The sequence below is a fragment of the Larus michahellis genome, chromosome 12, assembly GCF_964199755.1.
Source record: "Larus michahellis chromosome 12, bLarMic1.1, whole genome shotgun sequence".
In the NCBI taxonomy this organism is placed as follows: Eukaryota; Metazoa; Chordata; class Aves; order Charadriiformes; family Laridae; genus Larus; species Larus michahellis.
The window spans coordinates 10415462-10439091 of NC_133907.1; the positions used below are offsets into that span (position 1 = coordinate 10415462).

General features: G+C 37.7%; 1 protein-coding gene and 1 long non-coding RNA gene across 11 annotated transcripts in view; one reads left to right on the forward strand and one right to left on the reverse strand.

Moving 5' to 3' along the window:
* SULF2 (sulfatase 2) overlaps nt 1–23630 on the forward strand; it is a 162892-nt gene that overhangs the window by 95744 nt on the left and 43518 nt on the right. For all 10 annotated transcript variants that reach the window (XM_074605114.1, XM_074605110.1, XM_074605117.1 and 7 more), the window contains 2 exons: nt 4408–4655; nt 10227–10466. In XM_074605114.1, coding sequence (XP_074461215.1) covers nt 4481–4655; nt 10227–10466 — 415 coding nt within the window. In that variant the 5' untranslated portion in view covers nt 4408–4480. The remainder of the gene's footprint in view (nt 1–4407; nt 4656–10226; nt 10467–23630) is intronic.
* The window catches only part of LOC141750285 (uncharacterized), a 65513-nt gene continuing 44922 nt past the window's right edge, over nt 3040–23630 (reverse strand). Inside the window, exons 2-3 of the long non-coding RNA XR_012589627.1 lie at nt 7274–7387; nt 3040–4412 (exon numbers count right to left, since the gene is read on the reverse strand). This is a non-coding gene — a long non-coding RNA (uncharacterized LOC141750285). The remainder of the gene's footprint in view (nt 4413–7273; nt 7388–23630) is intronic.

Here is a 23630-nt window from a genome sequence, read left to right on the forward strand (position 1 = left end):
AACCTGCGTGTATAGGAGTGACTCAAGAGTTAAAAGAGCAGCAGCACCGCTGAATCCATTTAGCTGGCAAAGTGGTTTTAATTGGGTTGGTTGCTAGGGAATGGCTCCAGCACCATGTATTTCAATGAATTTAAACATTGGACAAATGGCACACCTAAGTCTGCTTAAATAATACACCTGGTATTGGCTCCAGCCGTATTCAGAGCAGGTGTGCATTGTTTCTTGCTAACCAGTTTTCCCTTATTTTGCAGTTCCACTGTGTGGGTTACATGCTGTTACCATCTTCTGTGGTGGCTGCTGGGCAAGTTGAACTTGCCATACCAATTCTGTATTTACTGTTTTGCAGTATGCTCATTTAAAAAAAAAAATCAGTTAATGTAAACATAACTAGAAACAGCTTTCTAGAAGTAGGCTCAAAGCAGGATTAATTTATGTACTTGATACAAGAATTAACTTGATACATGTTTCTACCTTTTCTGTTACAGGAAGAGTCAGATACTACTCTTGATTATATTGGAATAACTGAATTATTTGACTTCAGTGAAGTTGAAGTGGGGTTATGCATGGGACATTTGTGCTAGGACTTGCGTTAGCGAGGTTGGGGGTGCCAGTGTGTACAAGCTGCTGCCCGTTACTAGTTTTGCACACAGCACCTGTTACACCTGCGGCAAGTAACACTAATCAAAAACGTGTTAAAAATACCACTTGGAGGTAGAACTGACACCGGTCATCCCTGTGCATCCTGCCTGTACTGCAGTAAAACTGATATTAATTACTGACAGCAGTATTAGAAAGAAGACTTTCCTTGGTGTAAATGCTGCTTGGAACAGAACTTGGCTCCGTTCTCTTATAAATAGAATAAGTGTACTGAAGTCTGGCTTTAAGTCACATTATAAATGTTGAAGAGATAGTGTAATGTTCTGTGTTGCCACACAGGAGAATTAAGTTTGTCTTTATTCTCATTCCCCATACTAACAGGAGTTAAGAACAAAAAGAGGCAGCTGTATCTAATTCAGGCTATGAAGGGAATCAGGGACTTGTTAAACTCGACCGTAAAGCATAGAAAATAAGAGGACCAGACTTTCTCGAAAGCAGCCTGCTACGAGGTTTCATAGGCTTAATAAAGGTCAGCTAGACGCTCCAGCTGAAGAACATTTCATAAATTTCTGATAGCACTTTCCTAAATATAAAACAGGAGTGACCAGACCTGTCAAGTTCATATGTGTAATCTGGGAGAAAATAAGAGGCACACCTAATTCTCCTGAGAGCCACTACAGATTAAGCATCTTTAATATTGGAGGATGGCCTGCAGAGGCACATAAAGCAGTGGACCATCTGTACCACTCAGATCAAAATGCATCATTGGAGAGGGTGCTATATTAAAAGTGAAGGCTGATTGGGGCACTGCTGTGGAACTCTTCTGGCTTTATCTATGAGTTGCAGATTAAACTTGTTGACAGAAACGGGGAAAGAACTGTTAATAGAGACTTTATGTCATATTTCTTCCCTGAAGTTCACTGAAGACTAGGGGTTAAAAAAATCAATCTGTATTTGACCACTGGCAATCCAGGCGAGAGACTCTTCTGTTGCTATTCTGAGAACTATTTAAAGCTGGCTTTTAGATTTTACTGCATATATGCTGTTAGTTGTGGCATGCCTGTCTTTTATGAATACGTACTTCAAGAAATGGGTTATTTTCTAAAATTGCTTTAATTTTCTTACCTAGTTATTGGTATGAGTTTTGCACGTAATTACATACTTTGAGTTGGTTCCCAGCAGTACTTATCCTGATAATAATAGGAACGTAACACACCAGAATAGTTGAAAAATCTTCATTGAGGAGGGGGCTGAGAAAGAGATAACAGGTTTGGTAGAAGATGCCTGTTGTACTTGACATGAAATTCTCTCTTCCACCCGCAGTATCCTCTCAGAGATAACTAATTCTTTTAACTATAAATATACAAGTGTGGATAAAGTAGATGTGGAATAGCAGTTTATGTACACCCCCAAATGCATTAAGTATTTTATGGATAGATAAGCAGCTCTCTGAGCTGGGGCAGCTTCTATTTTTAGATACAATGGAGTGAGTGAGGGGCAATAAACTGTGAGGAAAAGACAGGCTGAGGGGTGAGAGGCAGTGAGGTCATGAGGTTACTTCCATGCATTTGTTTAAAAAAAAAAAGGTGAGAAAAATGCAAAGATGACTGTTACATGCACAATAATCCAAAGCAAATGTAGTTATGAGCAAATACAACAAGAAAGGGCAGCCTTCTAAATGCTGCAAGAAAAGTCAGCAAATGCTAATATTCCAAGAAGCTATTGGCTAGCATAGAGCAGAAGAAAAAAACTACATTAACTTTTCGACCTTCAGAAAAATGTTTGTGTGTAATCAGTTTTGGTTTTGTTTTTTTTTTAAACTGAAGTACATATGGAGTCATTTCTGAAGAGCAGAAGCCATTTCTCTATTCCCTCCCGCAAAAAGCTAGTGTCCAAGAATATGTGTCTGCTCAACTAACTTCCCCCCCCCACCCCGGCTTTTGAAACAGATCCAGGTTTGCCTCTCAAGCTGCTTTTGACTACTCTGGATAGTAGCAACGCATTGAATCTGACATGATTCTTCCCAGTTGTACTGCTGCAGATGGAATTCTGAGTCCAAGGAATGAAAATTGATAGGACTTGTCGGTGTTCCTTCTGCTATAGCCTGGCAAATCTCTGAGCAGCAGCAGAGGTACTAATGCTGTATCCGTAACTTTAGGAAGCTGGACTTTTCTCTTTCCCTGCCCATTGGAACAAGTGCTAGGATATTTAAAATCAATTTTTAGTTTTAATGAAAAAAGTTAATTTCACCTGCCTGTGAAACTCACTGGAGAGACTAGCAAGGAAGAAGGATCTTTCAATTCCTTAAAACCCTATTAGTATACATTTTTGGAAAGCAGCCTTAATAAATATTGCATCATACTATAGCTATGTATCTGTTGACTTATATGAAAATTCAATATGCATTTTTTAAATAAGCATAGAAGCTGAGTATAATTTTTCAGACCAGTGGTTTTGCTATTGCATGAGAACTTTCTTAATCAAAGTTTATCTCAAAGAACAGACACCGACAGAGATGCAGTAATAATGTGGCTATGAAATAATCTGCTGGAGGAAAAACTGTTTTCCCAAGTGGCTTTAGGGACAGAATAGCCAATGTATTTCTTTGGGTAAAACACATTGTGCTGTGTTCTTTCTACACAGACGTTTCTGGTCTTCACAAAAAGCAGATAGTCTCCCTTGTGTCATTTTTAATTGATTTTTCACTGCATTACAAGAGATCGTTGGCACCAGTCCAGGAAAAGGCAGGCAGCAAGTAGGGAATTAATCAAAAACTGACTCATTGATCACTGGATCTGATGAAATAGTTAGTACTTTATATTTTCAGTACAGTTTCATACTGTTATTTTGATTTCTGAAAGCAAGAGAAAATCCCTTTATACCAGAAGATCACTGAGCAAAACTGTGATTTCAAAAATTCTTCAGCATTCATTGGGAATTTCCTTGTAGGAATTGCTAAGAATTTTGTATTGGCTCATTAACAGTAGCAGTACCAGTTAGACGTGCTCTGTTTTGCAAACAAGTCAATTTTGGGACATTGTATTTTATGATGGTGAGAAGTCATAGGCAGCGCAAATCATTTTTGTGCATCCATTCCCAAACTTCTGCAGTAGTGGGCCTTCAAACATGTTCGTTAATAATAATGCTATTTTTAAAAAAGAATAAATCTTGGAAACCAACAGAAATGCTGAAGGGATATCACACCAACATCAAAGCTGTAGTAGACTTCAAACAGTATCATACCATAGTTCCAAGATCTGGGCAGCTCTGCTCTCTAATGAAATGTGTAAGATAAATCAATGTATAACAAGTCTTCTATCTGAGAATCCTCTATGAATTTGTAAATGTGTTGTTAACTCAGTAAATTTTACCACTGTCCTGTTTAAAAATATTCATAGAAGAGGGTTTTTTTCCTTCAACGTCTGCATTTTTGATGCAGTAAACAAAAATGCCATCTCAAAACATCACAGAACCTTAAGGAAGAAGACTTCTATATGTATCAAAGCAAAAGTAAGAGTCTGATGACCTGCTAAATCCTTGAACTTGCTGCTGAATTTGGGCATGGGCTGAGGCTTCATTGCCTCCGTTGGTAACAGCTTATGAACTGTGAATTTTTCATGTTTCTGCTTCTAGCTAGCACTAGAAAAACATTCCGTTGCTTTGTTGTTGTTTTATGTTTGTTTTTTTTTCTCAGGAGTTAAATTATTTCAAGTATATTGCTTTTTACTTCTTTGGAGAGAACCTTGCTGTTCCTTGGCGGGGCAGAGGGGTCAAGGTACAAATAAATACTTGTTTCCCTCTCCCTTACAGGAGACCTGCAAACAAAAAAGAAAGAGAAGCCATTAACTCACCTTGTTCAGAGAGAACACTAAATCAGCACAATATGGCACAGCATAGTATTGTCCTTGGATTATTCGTGATGGCGGTTTTATCACTGTTGGATGGAAGTTCAGCTTTCCTGTTAAATCAGCGTCTGAAGGGAAGATTTCAAAGAGACCGTAGAAACATCCGCCCAAACATCATCCTTGTTCTTACTGATGATCAGGATGTAGAACTTGGTAAGAGCCCAACATAAAGAGAATTTTAGCTAACGAGCATGGCACTGCTTTTCCTTGAAGCTTGATGGTTGCGTTCAAAATAATTATCTTTTTTCCAGTGTGAAAAATGATAGGAAGAACAAGTAGCAAAAGTTTAAACCTGCCTTTCTGTAGAAAATACTTTCTGTCTGCATGCAATTCAAGGACAGAAAAAGTCAGTCTCAACTTAAAATATCAAACTTCCTGTTTCTGTGGAAACATGAGATTCCTGCCTATCTGTCTTCATCTACACCCCTAAACTATGCTCCTGGCAATTGCAAGTATAACCTGGGAAGCTACGTGCCAAAGCAGTAGGTTTAAATTCATAACTGATTATTGCACCATGTAATTACCCAAATTTTTTCCTGTAATTGCAGACATTCATTACATGTACAATTTTAATTTTAATTACTTAAACGTTACCTAACATAGTCATACTATTCCTGGTGTTGTCCGTTTAGATGCGTAGTTAATTACTGACCAAAATCACTTAGTATGAAAAGGTTCTACCGTGTTATTCAACGCTATGTTAATTGTTGAAGAAAGGAGATGAAGATTAAACACACGCTTTGCCTAATGATTTGGAATAATGAATTAACTGACGGAGTCTGGGTTTTGTTCTGTTACCTGCACAAGCTTATATTTACCAAATGTCTGTAGTTAGGAGAAGTGATTAACAAGAACCAGTTTACATTAATAATTTTGCATTAGAAATATGCTTTTAAGTGAGTATAAAGCCTGGATCATCTGAAAGATGAGAGGTTGTATATGTGTGGTCTGGTGGGGTTTTTTGACAGTTACTGCATCAAATTTCTAGAATGAATGGGAAAAATTGGAAAACAGACCTCACAGAAGAAAAAGAACACAATAATAAAGTTAATGAACTTGTATTACTTATACACTTACTCATCTAGCTGAAAAGTTAATCACAGCAACATGTCAGTATTCTTACAGATACTTCCTTTTTATCAGTATTACTGCATGTTTGCAGGATCACGGGTGTCATGTTCTTCTCGGATGTGGCAAGAAAGCCTGCTATGGCGGTAACCCCGCTAAATACAATGTATTTAAATTGGTAGGATCAGAAGAGTTGTTGCTGTTGTCACTTTTTTCTTTTTTTAAATGGTTATTTGGATCACAAATAAAGCAGTTTCAATAATGTATATCCAAAAGAACCTAAGTACATTATCTTGCAGGCTCAGAAGGTGGTCCTAAAAAATTTATCATCTTCTGTTTTATGCTGGCTTGCTTGTTTCTGATGCAATTGTCTAAGTCCTTTGGGCAGTATATTTCTCTTCTCTGATAATCTGATGCTTTCCAATTTCAAGCATAATGGGCATGTGTCCACACAAATTAGGATCTAACTAAGGAAAATCCATTTGATGAAGCCGAGATTTGATATTCGTCATTTGCTGCTAATGGCTTTGTGAGACCCAATATTTGTTTGAATTAATTTTTATTCTTGTCTATTGTCTGGTGAGCTGTCCAAGTTAATCAAAATTGCCATTTGTGGGGATTGTGGTTAATGCATTTAAGAAAGATGAAAACAAGATGTGAATTACAAATAAAAGCTAAGGAAAACTTGGAAGCTATGAAAGTGTAGACAAAGCTGTGCATAAGTAAGATTTCATCTGCTTCTAAGAATATTCTTAACTGATGGCAGTTGTAGCTTTCATTGTTGTTTTTTTTTTTTTGTGGCTACTTCTGAGGCAAAAGGGAAGACAATACAATCTCAGGTGCTCTTAACAGCCTTTCCTTTATCTAATTTAAGATAGATTTAACAATGTACCAGTAGCAGGTGGAGTTTACCAGAAAGACAATGGCATCATTTCAGAAAAGGAATAAAACTTTTTTTTTTTTTTTAATTTGCACTACTGTTAATCATGAGTTTCACTTGGGAGACCAAACCTCAGCCTTGTATTGAAAAAAGGAAAGACTGATGAGGGGCTGATGAAAAGGTTGCAGAATATCCAGGTCAAAGGAGAACGAGTGTAAATTGTAATGGATACAAATGGGAGGAGACAAATGAGAACACCAAGAACTACTGAAACATACACACTCAGTTGACTGTCTAATCAAAAGAGTTGTACTGACAAGCAGAATATAAAGAAGAGGACTATATTGATGAGGAGAAAGAATTAATTAGAAAGAAAGACTTTTTTTTTCCCCCATTAGAGCCATTTAAGTCCAAGTTAGTATAATGCTGATGTCCCCTGTGTGATGGACTCAGCATCTCCAGTTTAATTAGGTTTTTCTACCATATTGCTGTGGTTTAACAAACCAGCTTATTTCATTAGTTCATAGTTGGAGAAAGATCTGATTATTTAGAAGATACTTCAGCCATGTTAGAGAAATCTGAGTGCAAGGTGATTTGTATGTTCCCACAACTTCCTCTGAAAAACTACAGAAGTGGCATGGAAGATAATTTTTCTTAGTATCATACATGGAGATTAGGGCCTTAGAGCTTCGTTACAATTAAATATGAGGGGAAAAAAAAGGAAATGAAGATGTGAAAAGGGTGCCTAATGAGTTTCAAATAGGATAAAAATAGAAGGCTTTAGGGGACAGTTAATTAACATTCTGGGGTTCGGTTAACTTACCTGTGTGTGGATACTGCTGTGTAAATTGTGCTTCAGAGTAGACTAAGTCACTTGGGCCTTAATACAAGTTCTTCAACAGCTGGAGCTCCCAAAAACTCTTGTAAATTATGACCTCTGACAACAAAACACAACTAATGAGAAAATCAATATTATTTTGTAAACAACTGGTATATTTTCACCATTAATATTAGTTAAAATATCAGCCTTGTCCCTAAAGTGAACTGTGAAGACAGACTAAGCAAAGTTTTGGATACCACGCAAATTTCAAGTGGATTTTCAACCTAGGTTTTGCTTCATTTTGTTTAGTAAGCAGCTTGAATGCATCAAATTGATTGAACTTTTTGTATTTTAACAGTAGTCCAATGGATAATTTTTTTTTAAATAGCTTGAACTAAATCATTTTTATTTATTATCAGGCATTTTAGACAAGTAGCAGAACGTTTTCTGAATTAAATATTGACACTTTAAAGGATGACTACCCTTGGTACATTCACTAATGAAACCCCAGAAGGTTTTCCAACTCAAAAGGTGATTTGATGAGGTTCTAGTTGCTGATTAACACATAACTAATCTTCTGCCACAGAAAGATCAGTTTCTACTTTTTCTCACAATTCTGTGTTTGTATTGGAGGCAAGCTGAAGAAAATAAGTTTTGGTTGGCTGGCTTAATGCTGTTTAAAATATTTAAAGCTGGCCTATTTAAGATTGTACAGAAGAGTATGCTGGATTTTTACCTTCCAGTGATCTGTCACTCTGTATTAGTTCTCAAGCTGGGGAAGCAGATTAGATCATATGTTTTTGTATTAAAGACTGTTGATATATAGGCCCTTGTCATTACAGCAGTTTTATTAAAGGAGGTTACTGTCCCCAAGGGGAGTCTTAACATGTACTGTTATTTATGCACAGATGCCTCTGTCATTTAAAGGAGTTGTTAAATTGTATTTTAATATTGGGATGACAAAACATTCTTTCGTTCTGCCTATTTATGCTTGGGCTGGCTCATAAGACAACAGAGGAAACGGACGCAGTTTTCAGGCTCACATAATGTATAATTGACTGTTATAATTGTTAACTGTGGTGTTAGTGCCTTTGAGTGCTAATGCTTATCCCACAGTTACGGAAGCAAAAAGTCTCGATTTCTTCAGAAATTTCTTTTTAATATGTGAATTTTATCAAGTTCTAAAGGGGGAGTGCAGTAACCTGCCTTGGTTCTTGTCACAAAGTGATGTGACAGGGGTGGTTTCCAACCTGAGAAATGCAGAAACATTTTTTTAAAACTTTTTAATATTCGCTCCAACAAAATGATCTCAAAAGAACTAATACCATGGCATTTTTTAGGTGAAATGACCTACAGTAGCAATGAACCTTCCTTCATGGTGCCAGAGAGTCAGATTTCGTATGTGGCTTATGACCATTTTCCCTCTAGGTTTTGACTCCTGGTTATAGCAATGTGCCCTGTATCAAACCGACTTACAGTTGCAATTTCATAATGAAATCTCTGCCTAAAGAGCTTAGAAGAAACCTAAACCCATTATTGACAGAAACTATATACAATTTGTGCCAGGTCGTTGCAGGATGTATTGATTAAAGCTGAACTATTAATTCAACTCAAGCTTGGGTAAGTTAGCCCCAACCCTACTCCAGCATGAACCCATATCTTCATCTCCATGTTGTCTATTGGCTTTCCCTGCTCGTAACAAGAAGGGAGGATTGGTGATGGAAAGGATTGCTTTCCTTTGCAAGGTCATGCTGATGACAGATATCATTACAAGTTATTTGGAAAATGGAAATTCTTCCTAGGTCAAGTATAACTCACTCTGATGCAGTTTTAACTATCAGGCACCGATAGATGAGGGAAACTAAATGTCTTTTCTTCTGATCCTTGGTGTCTCTGCGTGTGGAAAGAACTGTGATATGTATCCAGATTTAGTTAGGTGGATGTTTAGGATAAAGATCCAGTCTTTGTCCAAAGCCTTCTCTTAAATAGGAAACAGAACAGCCATTTGGCAGCAGTGTGGCTTTTGGTAATTGTTGGCAAAAAGACTTTTACTCCCGTTACCCTAATTCATTCAAGTCCCTGCCAGCTAAACTTGCTTGGTTGGTTTTAGATGATGGCTATAAACTGCGTGGTGTTATCTGTCCCAGGTAGTCATCTAAAAATCTGATAGTGCAGAACCAAGCCTAAGAAAATTTAGAGACTTTTAGGTAACACTGTTATAAAAATGAATCAAGTGGATGGATAGATAGAAAGAAAGGAAGATAGAAAGAAAGGACTCAGTGGGCTGGTTATGGAAATTATGAGGGCTTTACTTTGTTTCGGTGAAAGCTACCGAAATCAATACCTGCTAATACTTCACATTAGGGAAAAGAACATTCTATCTACAGAACAACTAACTCTAGCAGACCCTGCTTGAGCAGGACTTTGGACTAAATAATCTCCAGGCGTTCATTCAACCTCAATGCTTTTGTGATTCTGTGATTACAATCCTCAGCCTTTTGCAGAAGGTTGGTACAAAAGGCAGTGCATCAGTTATCTTCTGAAACCAAGGATTAAATAATACTTAAGGAGCATGCAAACTTTGATCATGGTTGCTGCACAAAGTGAGCTACTGGAACAGTACTAGTGGCTCCAAAAAGGCTGCACAGACAGTGCAGATAGTTACAGTGGTAAATCTTGAGCTTAGAGAGAGAGAAATTAAAAAAAACATTATGATCTACGTCAACAGGTTTGGGTCAAATCTTAACTTAGGACTGCAGTATTTGGTCCTTCTTAAAACAATTTGAGAACTTTGCTAAAGGGGAGAGAATAATCTCTTTGGATTTGGCTTCACTATGAGATTGCAGTGCCCTTACTGCCTGTGCTTCATTCTGGTCTCTGATGTAACATGTGAGCTCTTAGTTAGCTTATGTGACTGAAACAATGAAATAATTCTGAGATGGTTTTCTTCTTCCAGGTTCTATGCAAGTGATGAATAAAACAAGGCGGATCATGGAACACGGAGGTGCTCATTTCATCAATGCCTTTGTGACAACACCTATGTGCTGCCCATCTCGCTCCTCTATTCTTACGGGGAAGTACGTCCACAACCACAACACTTACACTAACAATGAGAACTGTTCTTCTCCATCCTGGCAAGCTCAGCATGAAATACGTACATTTGCAGTGTACCTCAACAACACAGGATACAGGACAGGTAAGATCAAGTCTGGCTCCATCTGAAAGCTTCCTTAAACTTACTAGTACAGAGGCTAATGTATATAATATTGTCATTTGTTCTCATACTGGACTGAAGCAGTGCAGAATGCCAGAGCTCCCGTTATGCATGTACTTGAGGAAATTTAAAAAACAAAATAAACAGCAACAAAAGACGAAGACTTTTTTCATAAGCTGGGAAGGATAAAATAATGTGCATGCTTGAACCAAGGGCATAGCACATGTAGAATATGCCCTGCAATTACCTGAAGAACAGACAAGAAAGATTCTATGGAAAGGAATTAGTCATTTGAATTTTTCATAAAACAGATAAATTAATCAAACTAAGAATACATGAGAAGGGACTGCTCCTTCTGTGCTTTGGGGCAGAGATGTCACCTTGATTGGTTTCTCCAGACTTCCATTCCCAGAAAGATGTTTAGGATAAATTACGACTGAGGAATAATTGGCAAGATCAAATGTAATCCTGAGAAAATTTGCATGTAGTCTTTGCATGCAGTGCTTTGTAGGAGCAAAGATCCTTCAGAAAGGATTTCAGAAAATATGTAGCACGTATTTCACCCCTATTTCCTTCTTGCATTCTCCAGACATGAGATTTAAGGTCCTTGCCTGATACAGTGGTTTTGTCACGTTTCTTGCCTCTTGTCATGATGAGAAACAGGCATAAGCCTGGTTCTATTTGTGTTATTTGTAGTACGTATACTATGGTATAGTAGTATAGTTGTTATCGATGGTATACATTTGTTCTTTGAATTTATAGTATTTGAGGCGTCCAGAAACTAGTATAAATCTTGAATAATAATTGTAACAAGATCATTATTTTCTTTCACTATTCACGTGAGTTTTACATGTCATTGCTGCAAAGTCTTCATCTTAAAACAAATAGGTAATTTCCTCGTTTTGTTTTTCTAAAATAAAGACCTGAATTAATCTGGAAAGAAATAAATTAGGGGAAGTGCCCATGCCTTATTAATTGGTTGCTGTTTCCCTCCATTTATCGTTCCTGGCACTAATACCAGTGATCGTATGACTACCACCCCAAGGTTAATGTTTTATTCTTCGTAGATTACTTGTTTTGTGTTTACTGATGTTTGTCTGTTATAATAATTTTTATATTTAGTGACTATATTTCAAGCACCTGCACTTTCTACTAACTTGCACAGCTATTGCAAGCATCCTCGTATTCATATGTCTTATATTTTTACATTATGGTTTAAATTTAGACCAAAGATCTTAATGAATCTGTATCACATTTTCAGTCTGCCTCTCAATTTGCAAACTAAATTTATTGGAATGCACAGAAATAGTACTTTTACAAGTAACAAAGTTATCTTTAGGTGTAAATGAGATCCGCATTCATGTAGTTAAATGTGATACGTTATTAGATAAATTTAAATGGGAATTTCCATTACTGGAGGCTGGTGTTCATTTCTGATCTCTGGTTAAAGTCTTGTTGTTCACTGTGAAGGATAAGAAGGTGTTGGAGTAAGAAGGTATTTTTTTACCTTTCTCCCCCCCCCCCCCCCCCCCCCCCCCCGAGACCTGATCAGATTTACCTGATTTACCTTTTTTATCAGAAAGAGCAGGAAATTGTACTTTAGATCTCAGTTTCTCAAGTTTCGAAAGTGACCTGCTAAGGAGAGTATTTTGGACATTATGTTTCTCTGAAATGGGGATTCGTCCTTGAACATGACTGCAGTCTGTGGTAGTACTGGTTCGCCCTGCAATCATACAGTTTAGCTTCTTGATCCCTTTTTTTTTTTTTTTTTTTTGAAGGAGAAGAAAAAGAGGCCATGAGAAAATGAGAAATAAAGCCTTTTGAGGCTTGATTTTATATTTTAGTTCACAACCTTGAAGAGAAAAAGGGACAAATTTTGGAAGGGAGTTTGGTATTTTTTTTCTTAATTCATAAGACGGGCCTTGTCCCTGTGTTTCTCTTCTCTCTCTTCTCTAAACTTGAAGGAAGAAATTGTACTCTCCTACCCCACTTAACCTTCCCTCTGTTTTTCTTTTCTGGTAGTTGTTTCACATCTCCTTGCCCTCTTCTCTCTATTCATTGTGATCTCCATGTGTTTTGTTCTGTTACAAAAGACGATTCTGCTGGGGACCGTTCTTTCTGCATTGTAGGATTTTCCCTGTGGTGGTGGCATTTGTGGCTTGGACTGTACAGACGCGTGCTGCTGCTGACACCTTTGGGCAATGTGCTGGTGGGAGCAGCATGGCTCAGGTTTCTCCTGCACAAGTTGCAAGTGAAAAATATGAGAGCAGGTGGTAAAGGTGCAACTTCCATATAACTGTTTCTCACTTTCAGCCTTGGTCATCAGTTTTATATTTCCCAACTATGGCACTTTAAAAAGTTTGACCAACTTTGTTAGGCACTAGACTTGGCAGAATAGAGGTGAAAGGAAGAGGCTGAGCTGAAGGGAAGTTCTGTCTTTGGCTTTAATAGCCAGGATTTTGACCATCATGCATCGGGCTCAGTGTCACTTTATGTGGATCAATCAAAATAAATATCATGACAATGCAAAGGATGGGTTTTCCTTCTACAATGGAAGCCACTGAGGCAGTAGGTGTTACAGGTATGTCTTCCTCTGCATTAACCTGTCTCACAATCTAAAAAATGCCGGTGTCGTGAATAGCGACTGAAAGGCTGTGTTCTCGTTACACAGCCACTACACGTAGACAAGTTCCCAGTCTCAGTATATTAAGAAATCGGTCTGATTTTGCAGAGCTTCTGACATCATTGTCCTATTACATATTGTGGGAAATTGGGCAAGAAGGACAATTTATGTAAACAAACCAAGTCAATTAATGAATTAATCTTCAGAAAAGTCAGTGAAAGACATCTGAATCATTACTAATTTAAAGTAGTGGACAGTAGTACTTTCAACTTTGAGCAGGAGATGATTAGAATGGGAAAGAAACAAAGAGATTCTGTGACAAACATTTCTGAATGTCAGGGAATTTCTCTGCCAAAGGTTCCTGTGTAAACATTTACAGAGAAAATGTTCTGTTTTCCGTGAACATACACATCTCTTTCTGCGAGACAGCTTTTAAAATGCACAATGCATTGTTGCATGCTTGGGTCCTGCAGCAGCAAATACCAAGATGTTTTACTGGAATACAGATTTAAACTTTCCCTTAGACATTACTTAATGAGAAAAGCTTCTCGTTTCCATTTGCCTGGCTGGCTGAATGATTAGGTCTGAAAATTGGTGACTGATTCCAGAATATTTTGTCAGCCTTATCTGCAGTCAGGAAATGAAAAGACATGTTTATCTTATTAAATTCAACAGAATTAGGGATGGTGGGCCAAATTCAGCCTGGCAGAAGGACACTTTTGCTTCAGTGAATTTTCTGAGAGAGTTCTGTTCATTTATGTTAGGGCTTAATGTGGCTCAGTATGCAGCAAAGGCAGCACACATTTTGGCTAACTTACCATCCTTGTTCCTGTTGAGCAGTACCCTACAGTACAGCTAACCCTATGCAGTTAAATGGACCTATTAACTAAGGAAAAAGCTGCTACTTGTATGGTGATATGTCAGTATCTCACTCTGATGATAAGTCCATATTTAAATTATGCAAGGAATTAATAAATGCCATTTTGTAGCAGTCGTCTATTTTGAACCTAGAGAAAAGTCATTGTGGGAGGTCCATCTCTGCCATTATAAAAAATTTCTTGGGAATAAAAGTAATAATCATTCTTAGCACTTTCACGGGGCTTTACAATAATTAACTAATGAATTCATTAAAATTCAGTGACAATCTTCCATTTCCTCCCATTAATATTAGACTAAGAAGATACAGTGGCTGACTGCATTCAAATAATTATTTTTCCACTTCACTGTCTGAGCCTTTGACATTTTGAAGTGATTTTAACATTATAAATTGTAAGAAAGAGGGGAAACGCTATTGGTAAATGTTTATTAAAGGAGGAACGAACCTGAAAAATATGTGACCAGGTTTTAATATCTACATACATGCCAGGAGAAAAGTTCTTAGATTATTAGTTTCCTGCTGTAGAATTTGCTGTCCACAATAGTTGCTGGTTTTGATTACAGAAATACTTAAAACTTAACTGAAGTCAATCTCTATGTAGAATTGCTTGGTAGGGAATTATTGGTGACCTAAAGAGTCAAAGGATAGACGGAAGTACAAACAGAATAGAGAAGTACTTTCTACAAGGTCCCATGCAGGTGAAGAGCAGCATTAGAAGAGACGTGTTGAATTTTGATGCACGCTCCGGTGCCCAGGCCACTCTGCCATGCTGCGCTCTTCTGTCAGGTTACGTGCATATAAAGAAAACAGATTTTCCAAGTCAGAGTAACATCCTATATGCAGGACAGATAGCTTTTGCAGCTGATGAAGAACTGAAGGCCATTTTTAAAAATAATACCCAAGCAATTTAGGAGTCAGACTTAATTTTCAGAAGTGATTTGCACAATTAGGAACTGAAGCGTTATGGTATTCACCTCCAAGACATCTAGGTAACTTTTCAAAACTGGATATCACGTTTCTGAATTATTTATCTTGAAGGTAAATTGGTTTCCTTAGATCTTTTCCTCGCTATATAGAAATATTATCTTAGCAAGGTCTGTCAAATTGTATCTGTTATATGGTTTGAGACCATTGGATTTGAAAATGGTGTGAAAGAAAGATTCAGCATAGTGGCTATATCGTGATAGCTGTAATTGTAAAAGGAAACAAGGATCTGTGCTGGAAAGGATGTAAGAATAGAAGATGATGTATAGCCCAAATCCCCCCTTCATGTTACTACTTCTGGCAGACTTGGTCCATGACAGTGAATTATTGAACTGGCATATCCTGCAAATATTCTGGAGAATCACGTTTTCAAACAAAAGGCAGTTCTAGATTTCCTTCCTCATGTGTATTAAAGACTGTTTTTTTTTTTCTCCCGCGGTTCTAACTTCAGTTCTATACTATAAGTTGGTTTCAGATCAAACACGTATGTATCTTTTCCCTCTGTTTCTATAAATTGAGTTCTAATCATCAGTAATTCACTTTAAACATATTATAATGTATGCTAACTTAAAATGAGAACACAGTAAGTAGAGCTGTGGTCTCCTGAGGATTACGCAGAGGTTGTAAAAGTGAAACTCACCTGTACAGCTACTGTTTCATCACCTGTCTTCTGCAGGTAGTTTTACGTTATTTAATGCGCGTTTTAACTATCCTGAAGAGAGGACTAGATGCACTTCTGTGAATAACTCACTGAGTAAAATCCAGTCAGACCTTCCCAGGAGCCTGAGGTGAAGGCATCCACGACTACAGAAATGAGTCTGTGGTTCCCTTAGTTCCAGTCATATTGTGTTTCCTTCATGCTCTCTCCCTTATTTCTCCCCCGAAATCTATCTGTTTTCAACATAAAATGTTGTGGGTTGTGAGAAACACCTCATCGTTTTCTTTCCCCCTGCTATAATATACTCTTCTGATGGGATGCCAATTCTAGCATTTAAAGTGTAATGGCTTTGTCATACTGATTTATCATTTCAAGCAAGAAGTAATTCGTATCTTCATATTTCTTCAGAAATAGGATTATCATTTCATAGCAGTCAAAACAGCTAAAAGTTAAACAGTATATTTGCACATTGTGAAAATATTTTTAAAATCTTTGTTAGTTTAGATCTTCTAGGGTGCCAGTACTTACGAAGTAAAAGAACCTATTGGCTTCTTAAGTTTTGAATCTTCCAGTGCTATTCGTGTTCAATATTAGGTAGCTCATCAGCCAAAAAGGAGAAATTGATTCCCTCCGTCTCACTCCAATTTAAGATCTTTTGTTTTATCCAGCTAGCAATTTAAGTCCTTGTGGTATCTTCTTGCATTCTTTTTGCTTTGCTTTTCTAGAATGCTGGGTTTTTTTGCAGAAGTCTTTCAAAAATTTAGTAATGTAATTTACTGAATACAGTTTTCCTAAGTTGTCTTTCCTATATGCCCAAAGGTGTGAGTGTTCCATGTGGCCCGCATGGATACATACTTGCCCTGTGCAGCAATGATACACAATTTAGTGGGCGCTGGAAAAGCTTAGTGATACGGAAGTTCAAAGCCAGAACAATAAGCTGAATGCCAGCTTTAATAAAGTGCATGGGAGAACAGTGGTGATTTCAAAGACTCACCAGTGCCTACAGTGTAAACGTTGCAGGTAGATTCTAATTCCAGTTTCTGTAAGTTGAATTGCCTTTGAATTGGAACATCCTCGTGTCTTTTTGTGTGTTTTAGTAGCACGAGTTCTGCCCTGAGACCTCTGTCTTGTCTGCCAAGTTAGAGATAGTAGCACTTCCCATCCCTCTATCCGTGGGAGGACTATGTATGTTTTTGAGATGGATGCATTTCAGGACTGTAAGAAGTGACTAGTTGTTTACAAAAAAAAAAGTGTCAAATATATTTTTTTGTAAAAAGTAAAAGGTAGGCAAGCAGATAATAAACTGTAGAACCTGGATTTCTTCTCTTTCAGTGAATATCTTGTTGAAAAGAATTCTGTGGTTGTATTGAACCAGGGCTGGACTTTTCTCCCAATTGGATTCAGTAAGATTTTATTGGCTTTATTTATGAACTAATGCTGTTAGTAGTGTTCCTCCAAGTTTATTGCTAGGTGGAAAAAAACAGCTTTGTTAAAGTACAGCAAATATTTCTTCTTGCACAGCATATCTCACTAGCTCCCTGAAAGCTGGCAATCGGGTTTTCCTCAAATCCTATAGACAAAATGACTCTAAATTAAATTCTTTTGGAGTTGTCCCAAACAGCATGGTGCAGACTTTGGTGTTTTAGTAAAGATTCGGTGTTAAGCTAGATAAGCTTTTGCTTAGACTGCTTATTATTAAAAATGGTCTGACAGCCCACTGCTGGGGAGGTTTTTGATTTTTATGTGTGGAGGAGGAAATGTTTCATGTGATGAGAGCAGGATAAATCTAAAGGTTAAGATTCTTCTGTGACCATGATGCATAAAAAAGGGGAGTGATACCCATGGTAAATTTTTAATAAAATGTCTCACTGTTGTGGTGGTTTTGACATTGGGAAAGGTTTTGTGAAAAATATGAATGGTCAGAATTGGCCACCAAGGCTGACTTGCGATAGCGAGCTGTGTTGTAGAGTAGTGCTCTACAGCAGGGAGCCAGCCAGCGCCCCTCCATTCTCTTCCGCTGCCCATATAGGAAAATATGCTCTTGCGGTACATGAAGTCATCTTGTCCTGAATTGTAATAAAGGTTGATGATATGAAGAATGCCATTTCTAGATTTTTTTCCTTTAACTTTTGGAGTATTTGTGTGTGAGAGGGACGTTCAGAAAGATACGTATGTCTTATAATTTTAGTTCTGCTTAAACTTTTGTAATCTGTGCCATAGACATTAGTGAAAGGGGGCTTTGGCCCCAACTCCATTGGGAATTTGCTCACCTGAGAAAGACAAGCAGGACTTGGCTCACCATCAGCATTCTTCTGTTTGATTCCTTGTTGACCATTTCAAAATATTTGGTTTGAGCCCTTTTGTTTTATTTGGCTTCATCTGCTCCCCCTCAGCCAATTCCCCTGGTTCATTAAATAGATCTTGGCACTGGTCCTTGGCCACAACTGAGAAATGTGCAATGCAAATTCAGGAAGAGGAACAAAGGTGTCATAAAGATTACTGTGCGTTGCCTTTGTCCTGCTAGATATCAGACTAGTCGCCTGGCATAATAAGAAAGCCTGTAGGCTATTCTTACTGCAGTGGTTACCAGTCACTGTACAACATGTTTTTTACAACTATTATGTTTCATGAATTGTAGCAATAATTTTTATTCCGGTTACAGAGAAGAGCTGTGCATGTAAAGGCCCTTGCCTTTAGTACTACTCTTTTTATGTCCCTGTGGTGGCGGATGGAACATGTGATCTATAAAAATTTTTTGTGATATCGCTGTACCATAGGTTAGAGAAAAACTGGGCTACCGTGTGCGATAGACTAAAATAAAGTGTGTGTGTGTACACCTGTACTTCTCTCCTTAGTCTAACTGATTAAGTTACTTCAATGAATTCATCATTTCAAGGACTGTTGCAGATGTACAAAAGAAAAGAAATAGTAAAAAATGTATTTGGAGCCCAGTCTTCCTTAGCATCCTGAAACTGGTGGAACTAAAGGGATCTGAGAACAAAATATGGTCTTAAGCCCCTCTTTTCCTGCTTAAAAATACCCTAACATTTAGGAACTCACTGTATATTTTGTGCAACTCATTAGATTTACTGCAGTTACCAAGGCATTAATACTAATGCCTTATCTTCTAATCTTTGCAGTAGTGTCATATTTTCTGTTGTCACTAAAGGTGCCAGCTGGGACCATTTTATTCAGGTGACTTCAGCACTTAAGAGTTACTGATTTTTGGAAAAACTGGTCAGTTATTTTGATACCTGATGAGAACTGATGTCTCTTGAAAAACCTTTCCCATGGAACCAAATTTAATGCTAAATTACAGGATGTTATCTCGGAACCCCCATACTTCTGCTGTAAATCCATTAATTTCACTGGGGGTTATTCCATTGTACCTTGTCAGTTAGAGTATATTTGGCCATGATGTGAATGCAAAGCTGACTTGACCTTTGGTCTTACGACTTGTTACATGTGTACTTAGCCATGCTGAGAGTGCTTTCTCATCTGCTTTCCTCTGATTGCCTCTTACAGGACAAAAAGTACTGAAAGTAATTTTTCTAGATATACAGCAGATAAAAGATCAGAAATGTCCCCCCTGTCCCAATCGAAGAACTGAGAGATTGCTCAAATGTAGCTAATTGTTCAACTTTGAGCTGGGGAAAACTGGTATCGGATACAGAAGTAAAAGATTTTAGAGGGGTAAACAAATGCCTGTGAGTAACTAAGACTTGCAACTCAAAACCTAAGTTAATACCTGGAAAGTTGTCTCTTGTAATATGACAGAAAAACAGTGCTTTAAATATGTCTTTAATGTACTTAATGCACAACATTCGTGTTTAAATGTAGAGGGCTAATAGCTTAAAACATGAGTTTAACTTCACAGTCACGGTGGTAAGTACAATTTAATGGAGTGCTAATAGGTGGATACAGCTCAGTAGCATGAAGGGTATGAAGAGAAGACTCCAGGAGGAGGGCTGTGTGGTATGAATATTGAGCTTACTGTCCAGGAGTAACAAAAAGCTGAATTCTACTTTTTCTCAGCTTTGGGATTTATTATGAGAACATGAATATTTACAAATTCTAGTCATTGTTTCTAAATTCTAAAATCCTGGAATCGTGTATATTCAACTGAAGATGGGCCTCATAAGTCCCTTAGCCCATCATAGCATCACTGGCTAATTCAGGTTGGAGGGGACCTCAGGAGGTCTCTTTTCCCCCACCTCCTCAAAGCCTGCCCCAGGCCGTGTTGCTGAAGGTTTTATCCAATCTAGACTTGAAAAACACCCAGGATTGGAATTGCACAGTCTTTCTGAGCAACCTGTTTCGCTCTCTAACTCTTCTCTTTGTGAAAAAGGTCTTCTTTACATTCAGGCTGAACCTCGCTTTTTTCAATCTATATTGATTCTTTCTTGTCCTCCCACCATGCACCACCATGAAGACCCTGGCTTTGTTTTCTCAATAATCTCCTCGCTGGTGAAAAGGTTATTATGTCCCCCTGAAGCCAGGCTAACATTGCTCCACAGAGTATATTTTTCTAGCGCATAGCCTGACTTGGCTCTACGGATAGCAAGAGCTTTATCTTTCACTGCTTCCCAAGAGAATGTAACGCATCGCTGTCAGGAAATTATTACCAGTACTCCTCTCATGCATTCCTTTCTTGATTTCATCTTCTTACTTTGTTTAAAATGAGCATAAATGCTATGATCATATTGTTAAACAAGTTTTTAGTGGAATGGATAAGTAATCGTGGCCAGTAGTTAACAGAACTGTGTATAAACAAGTGACTAACTACGGTCAGAATCAGAGCTACTAAATCAAGGAAAATGAATGAAAGACTGAAATTCTGTGTCTAAATCTGATCTGCTGGCAATTTTACACTGGGGAATCTCTGTTGACTTCCACTGCATTCCTGTTTCTAGTTTGAGAACTAAAAAAATTCTGTTATATCCAACTCCCAATGTTGGGCAGTCCATATGGAGTAAATAGGGATGAATGATCCCCTGCATCATTTTATTGATGCATTCTGAATTATCTTAGTTTTCAATTTAATGCAAAGTTTTGTGGATATCCTTTGTTGCTGCATTTTAGTTGTGTTAAGTATTTTTAGGTAGGTATTAGGAAAAGAATTACTGTTTTAAAAAAGGGGAAAAAACACAACAAACCTGTAGAGTGTGGTAGATGATATACTAGATGAGAGATACTGGTTTGAATATTTCCAGTGGTGGTAAATGGTGCTCTGATGTCCATTCTTTTGAGTGTGCTTTTACACTGCATTTGACAATATGCCAGGCCTGCTTTTTAAGCAACGAGCTGTGGCCTTGGTGCATCTGCGGTTGTGTTACATTTGGAGCAGACCTTCGTATTAATTGGTAACGCAGGGAAAATTCTTTCGTGTGCAATTTTTTTTTCTTACAGGAAGAGTTTAAAAAACAAAACCTCTTGTAAAAATTCCACTCTCTACCAAAGAATTTTCCAGGTGCTTATCATCGAAGGGCGAGACTCTGAGAAAAGAACCTTAGAAGGTTACGAACCCCTGCGGAAGTGGTAACAGTGTACAAAGGACTCAATTCTTGCATATCCTGTTTTCTGGAGTCTTAGGAGAAACTATGTTGTATAGTATTTAAAGCAAAGGAAAATCACATTCTTAATGCACTTATTAAAAACAGTCACTTGGATGTTTTTTAATGATCATTTCATAGACTGGGTATAGGAACATGGCTGAGCATTTCAAGCAGCCTCCGTGAATGTGTATTAATGAAATCTTGGAGCAGTTTGAAATTGGGTGTACCAAAGGCATGTGTACTCCAGTGAGCAGCTGTCTCTGGTGGTGAACTAATCTGGTGAGGGGAAAGATTGTGTTAGAGAGAATCTTTACAATCCAAAATCAAAATCTTTCACCAGCATTGAGAGAGATTTATTGTAACCCAACATTTTGTACTACAGAGGAGTGACGTTTAAAAATTTTTTAATAACAAGCCTTTAAACGGCTGAGAAGGAGAGGGAAAAGAAAAAGATGTGAAATGGAAGAATTGAAACAGCAGAGAAAATTATTTAAAGCACTTTGACATCCATGAAAGATTATAAAGACATCCTGAATGTACAATGGGGGGTATGCAAAAGGTGCTGGAAGGAACTTCCGCCAGACTTTCCTTTAATGCCTCTACAGAATAACAATGAAGTAATTCTTTACAGAATGCCTCTTTCCTGAGTTCTTCAGCTGGCTCAGCCAAAGGGTTTAGGAATGGATTGGTTCCCGTGAGCAGAAATGCCAAATATATCTCTGTTTGGATAGACTGTGTTGAATGGGGGACAAAAGGCTTTGGACTGCCTTGTGTGTACCTGCTACTGTAGACGCTGGTCAGTGTTTCAATCCTGGGTTCTTTGTTACTAGGACAGGAAAAAACGTGCATCTGTATTGCTTTATTGCCCATAATCACTGTGATATCCCTTTCATTCTTTAAAAATTAGAAGCTGTTCATAAAGCAAAATCATTTGAAAAAGTGTATATCCTGTATAAATGCAGTCCCTGAGTAATGTGATAGTTTTTCTTTTCCAGTGGAGTAGATTTTGCTTTGTTCTTTGCTGCTAGTTTTCTCTGCTTGGTTAAAGAAGATGTCAAGAGGTAGTTCAGGCCAGTGAAACAAATTCTTTTCTGCAGCATGCGTATCAATCACTAAACCCTTTTGTAGGTGCTCATCTGTAAAATAGCATAGCACCTTACCCACTTTTGCAACGTATTTTGAAAGCACAGTGTAATTTTAAGGATTTCTTTACTTGTGTCCCAATAGATGTGCCTTCCTCATCTGTGATGAAAATCTTAATTTTGTCAACACTTTCATCTCTTTTGAACACTTTGAAAGATCTCAAATGTTCAGTTTCTCTTGGCTCACCTTACACATTAATTGAATACACTGAAATTCATTGAGAACGATGATTCAAAATATGCTTTTGCATTCTACCTAAGCACTTTGAGTTGGATCTTATGGACATTCAGTGCACAATGTACTTACTTCCTGTAAATTTATTTAATTCCATTCCACTATATTATTTTGTTGCTAATATAACGTTTCCCATATTTTTAGGGGAAAAAAACCCCATCAGGTAATGATATGGAATTCCCTCACTGTTTTGAATCACTGTTTCTCACTGTGTCTGTCTTTTGGACTGATGTTCAGCCTACTACAAATAGATGTAAATCCATTGAGTTCAGTGAGGCTGGCCCTTTTTACACTGGCTGCAGACCTCTTCTACTCTAGCCACAGTATTGCTCCTTGCATTTGTGTGAGTACAAGAAGGTGCAGTAACAGACACTATAGGCTGCAAGCTTAAAAAAAAATCTTTAAGAACCAGTGAACTGTGAATTGTGTGCTCAGATCCCATAGCTTATGAGGTGAGGTTTAATCTAAGTCTAAGAACAGAATCTTAGATATTCTGTTGTCCTTATAGAAGTACAGACGTTCACAATGGACATTGTGAGATGTTGCAGACGCTATGTGCCTCTGGATTAAAAATATTTGTAAGGCAAGTGGAACAAGTGTAAAGATCTTTGTGCTAGTCCCTGGGGTAGTGTTAACTTGTATTGCCAAACCATTCAAAAATTGAGATCTGAGCTCTAATCATGGAAAGTCAGATGCTGAATCGTGGTGCAGTCTGCAGACCCAAGAGCAGAATTTTGCCTTTAAGTTTTTAAAAAAACTAGCTAGACAAATGGAGTCTTCCAGTATAATTTATCCTGTAATTGCATAGTGAAGATATAATATATAAACCAATACGGAAAAATGTGTTCCTTTAAATTATTTATTTTTTTACTGGAATACTGTGAAAGCATCATTTGGTACATCATGTACTTTAGAGAATTTGTGTCCTTCTCATAGAAACCTAATGCTTTTCATTTTCCTTAACCATTTTCTGGAAAGTAATTTGTGTCTGTACACTTGTGGCTTACAGAACAAGGCTGGCATGTACATAGCTCTTCTGGGAGCATGGCTCAAAGGCCTGCCCTGTGTTCTG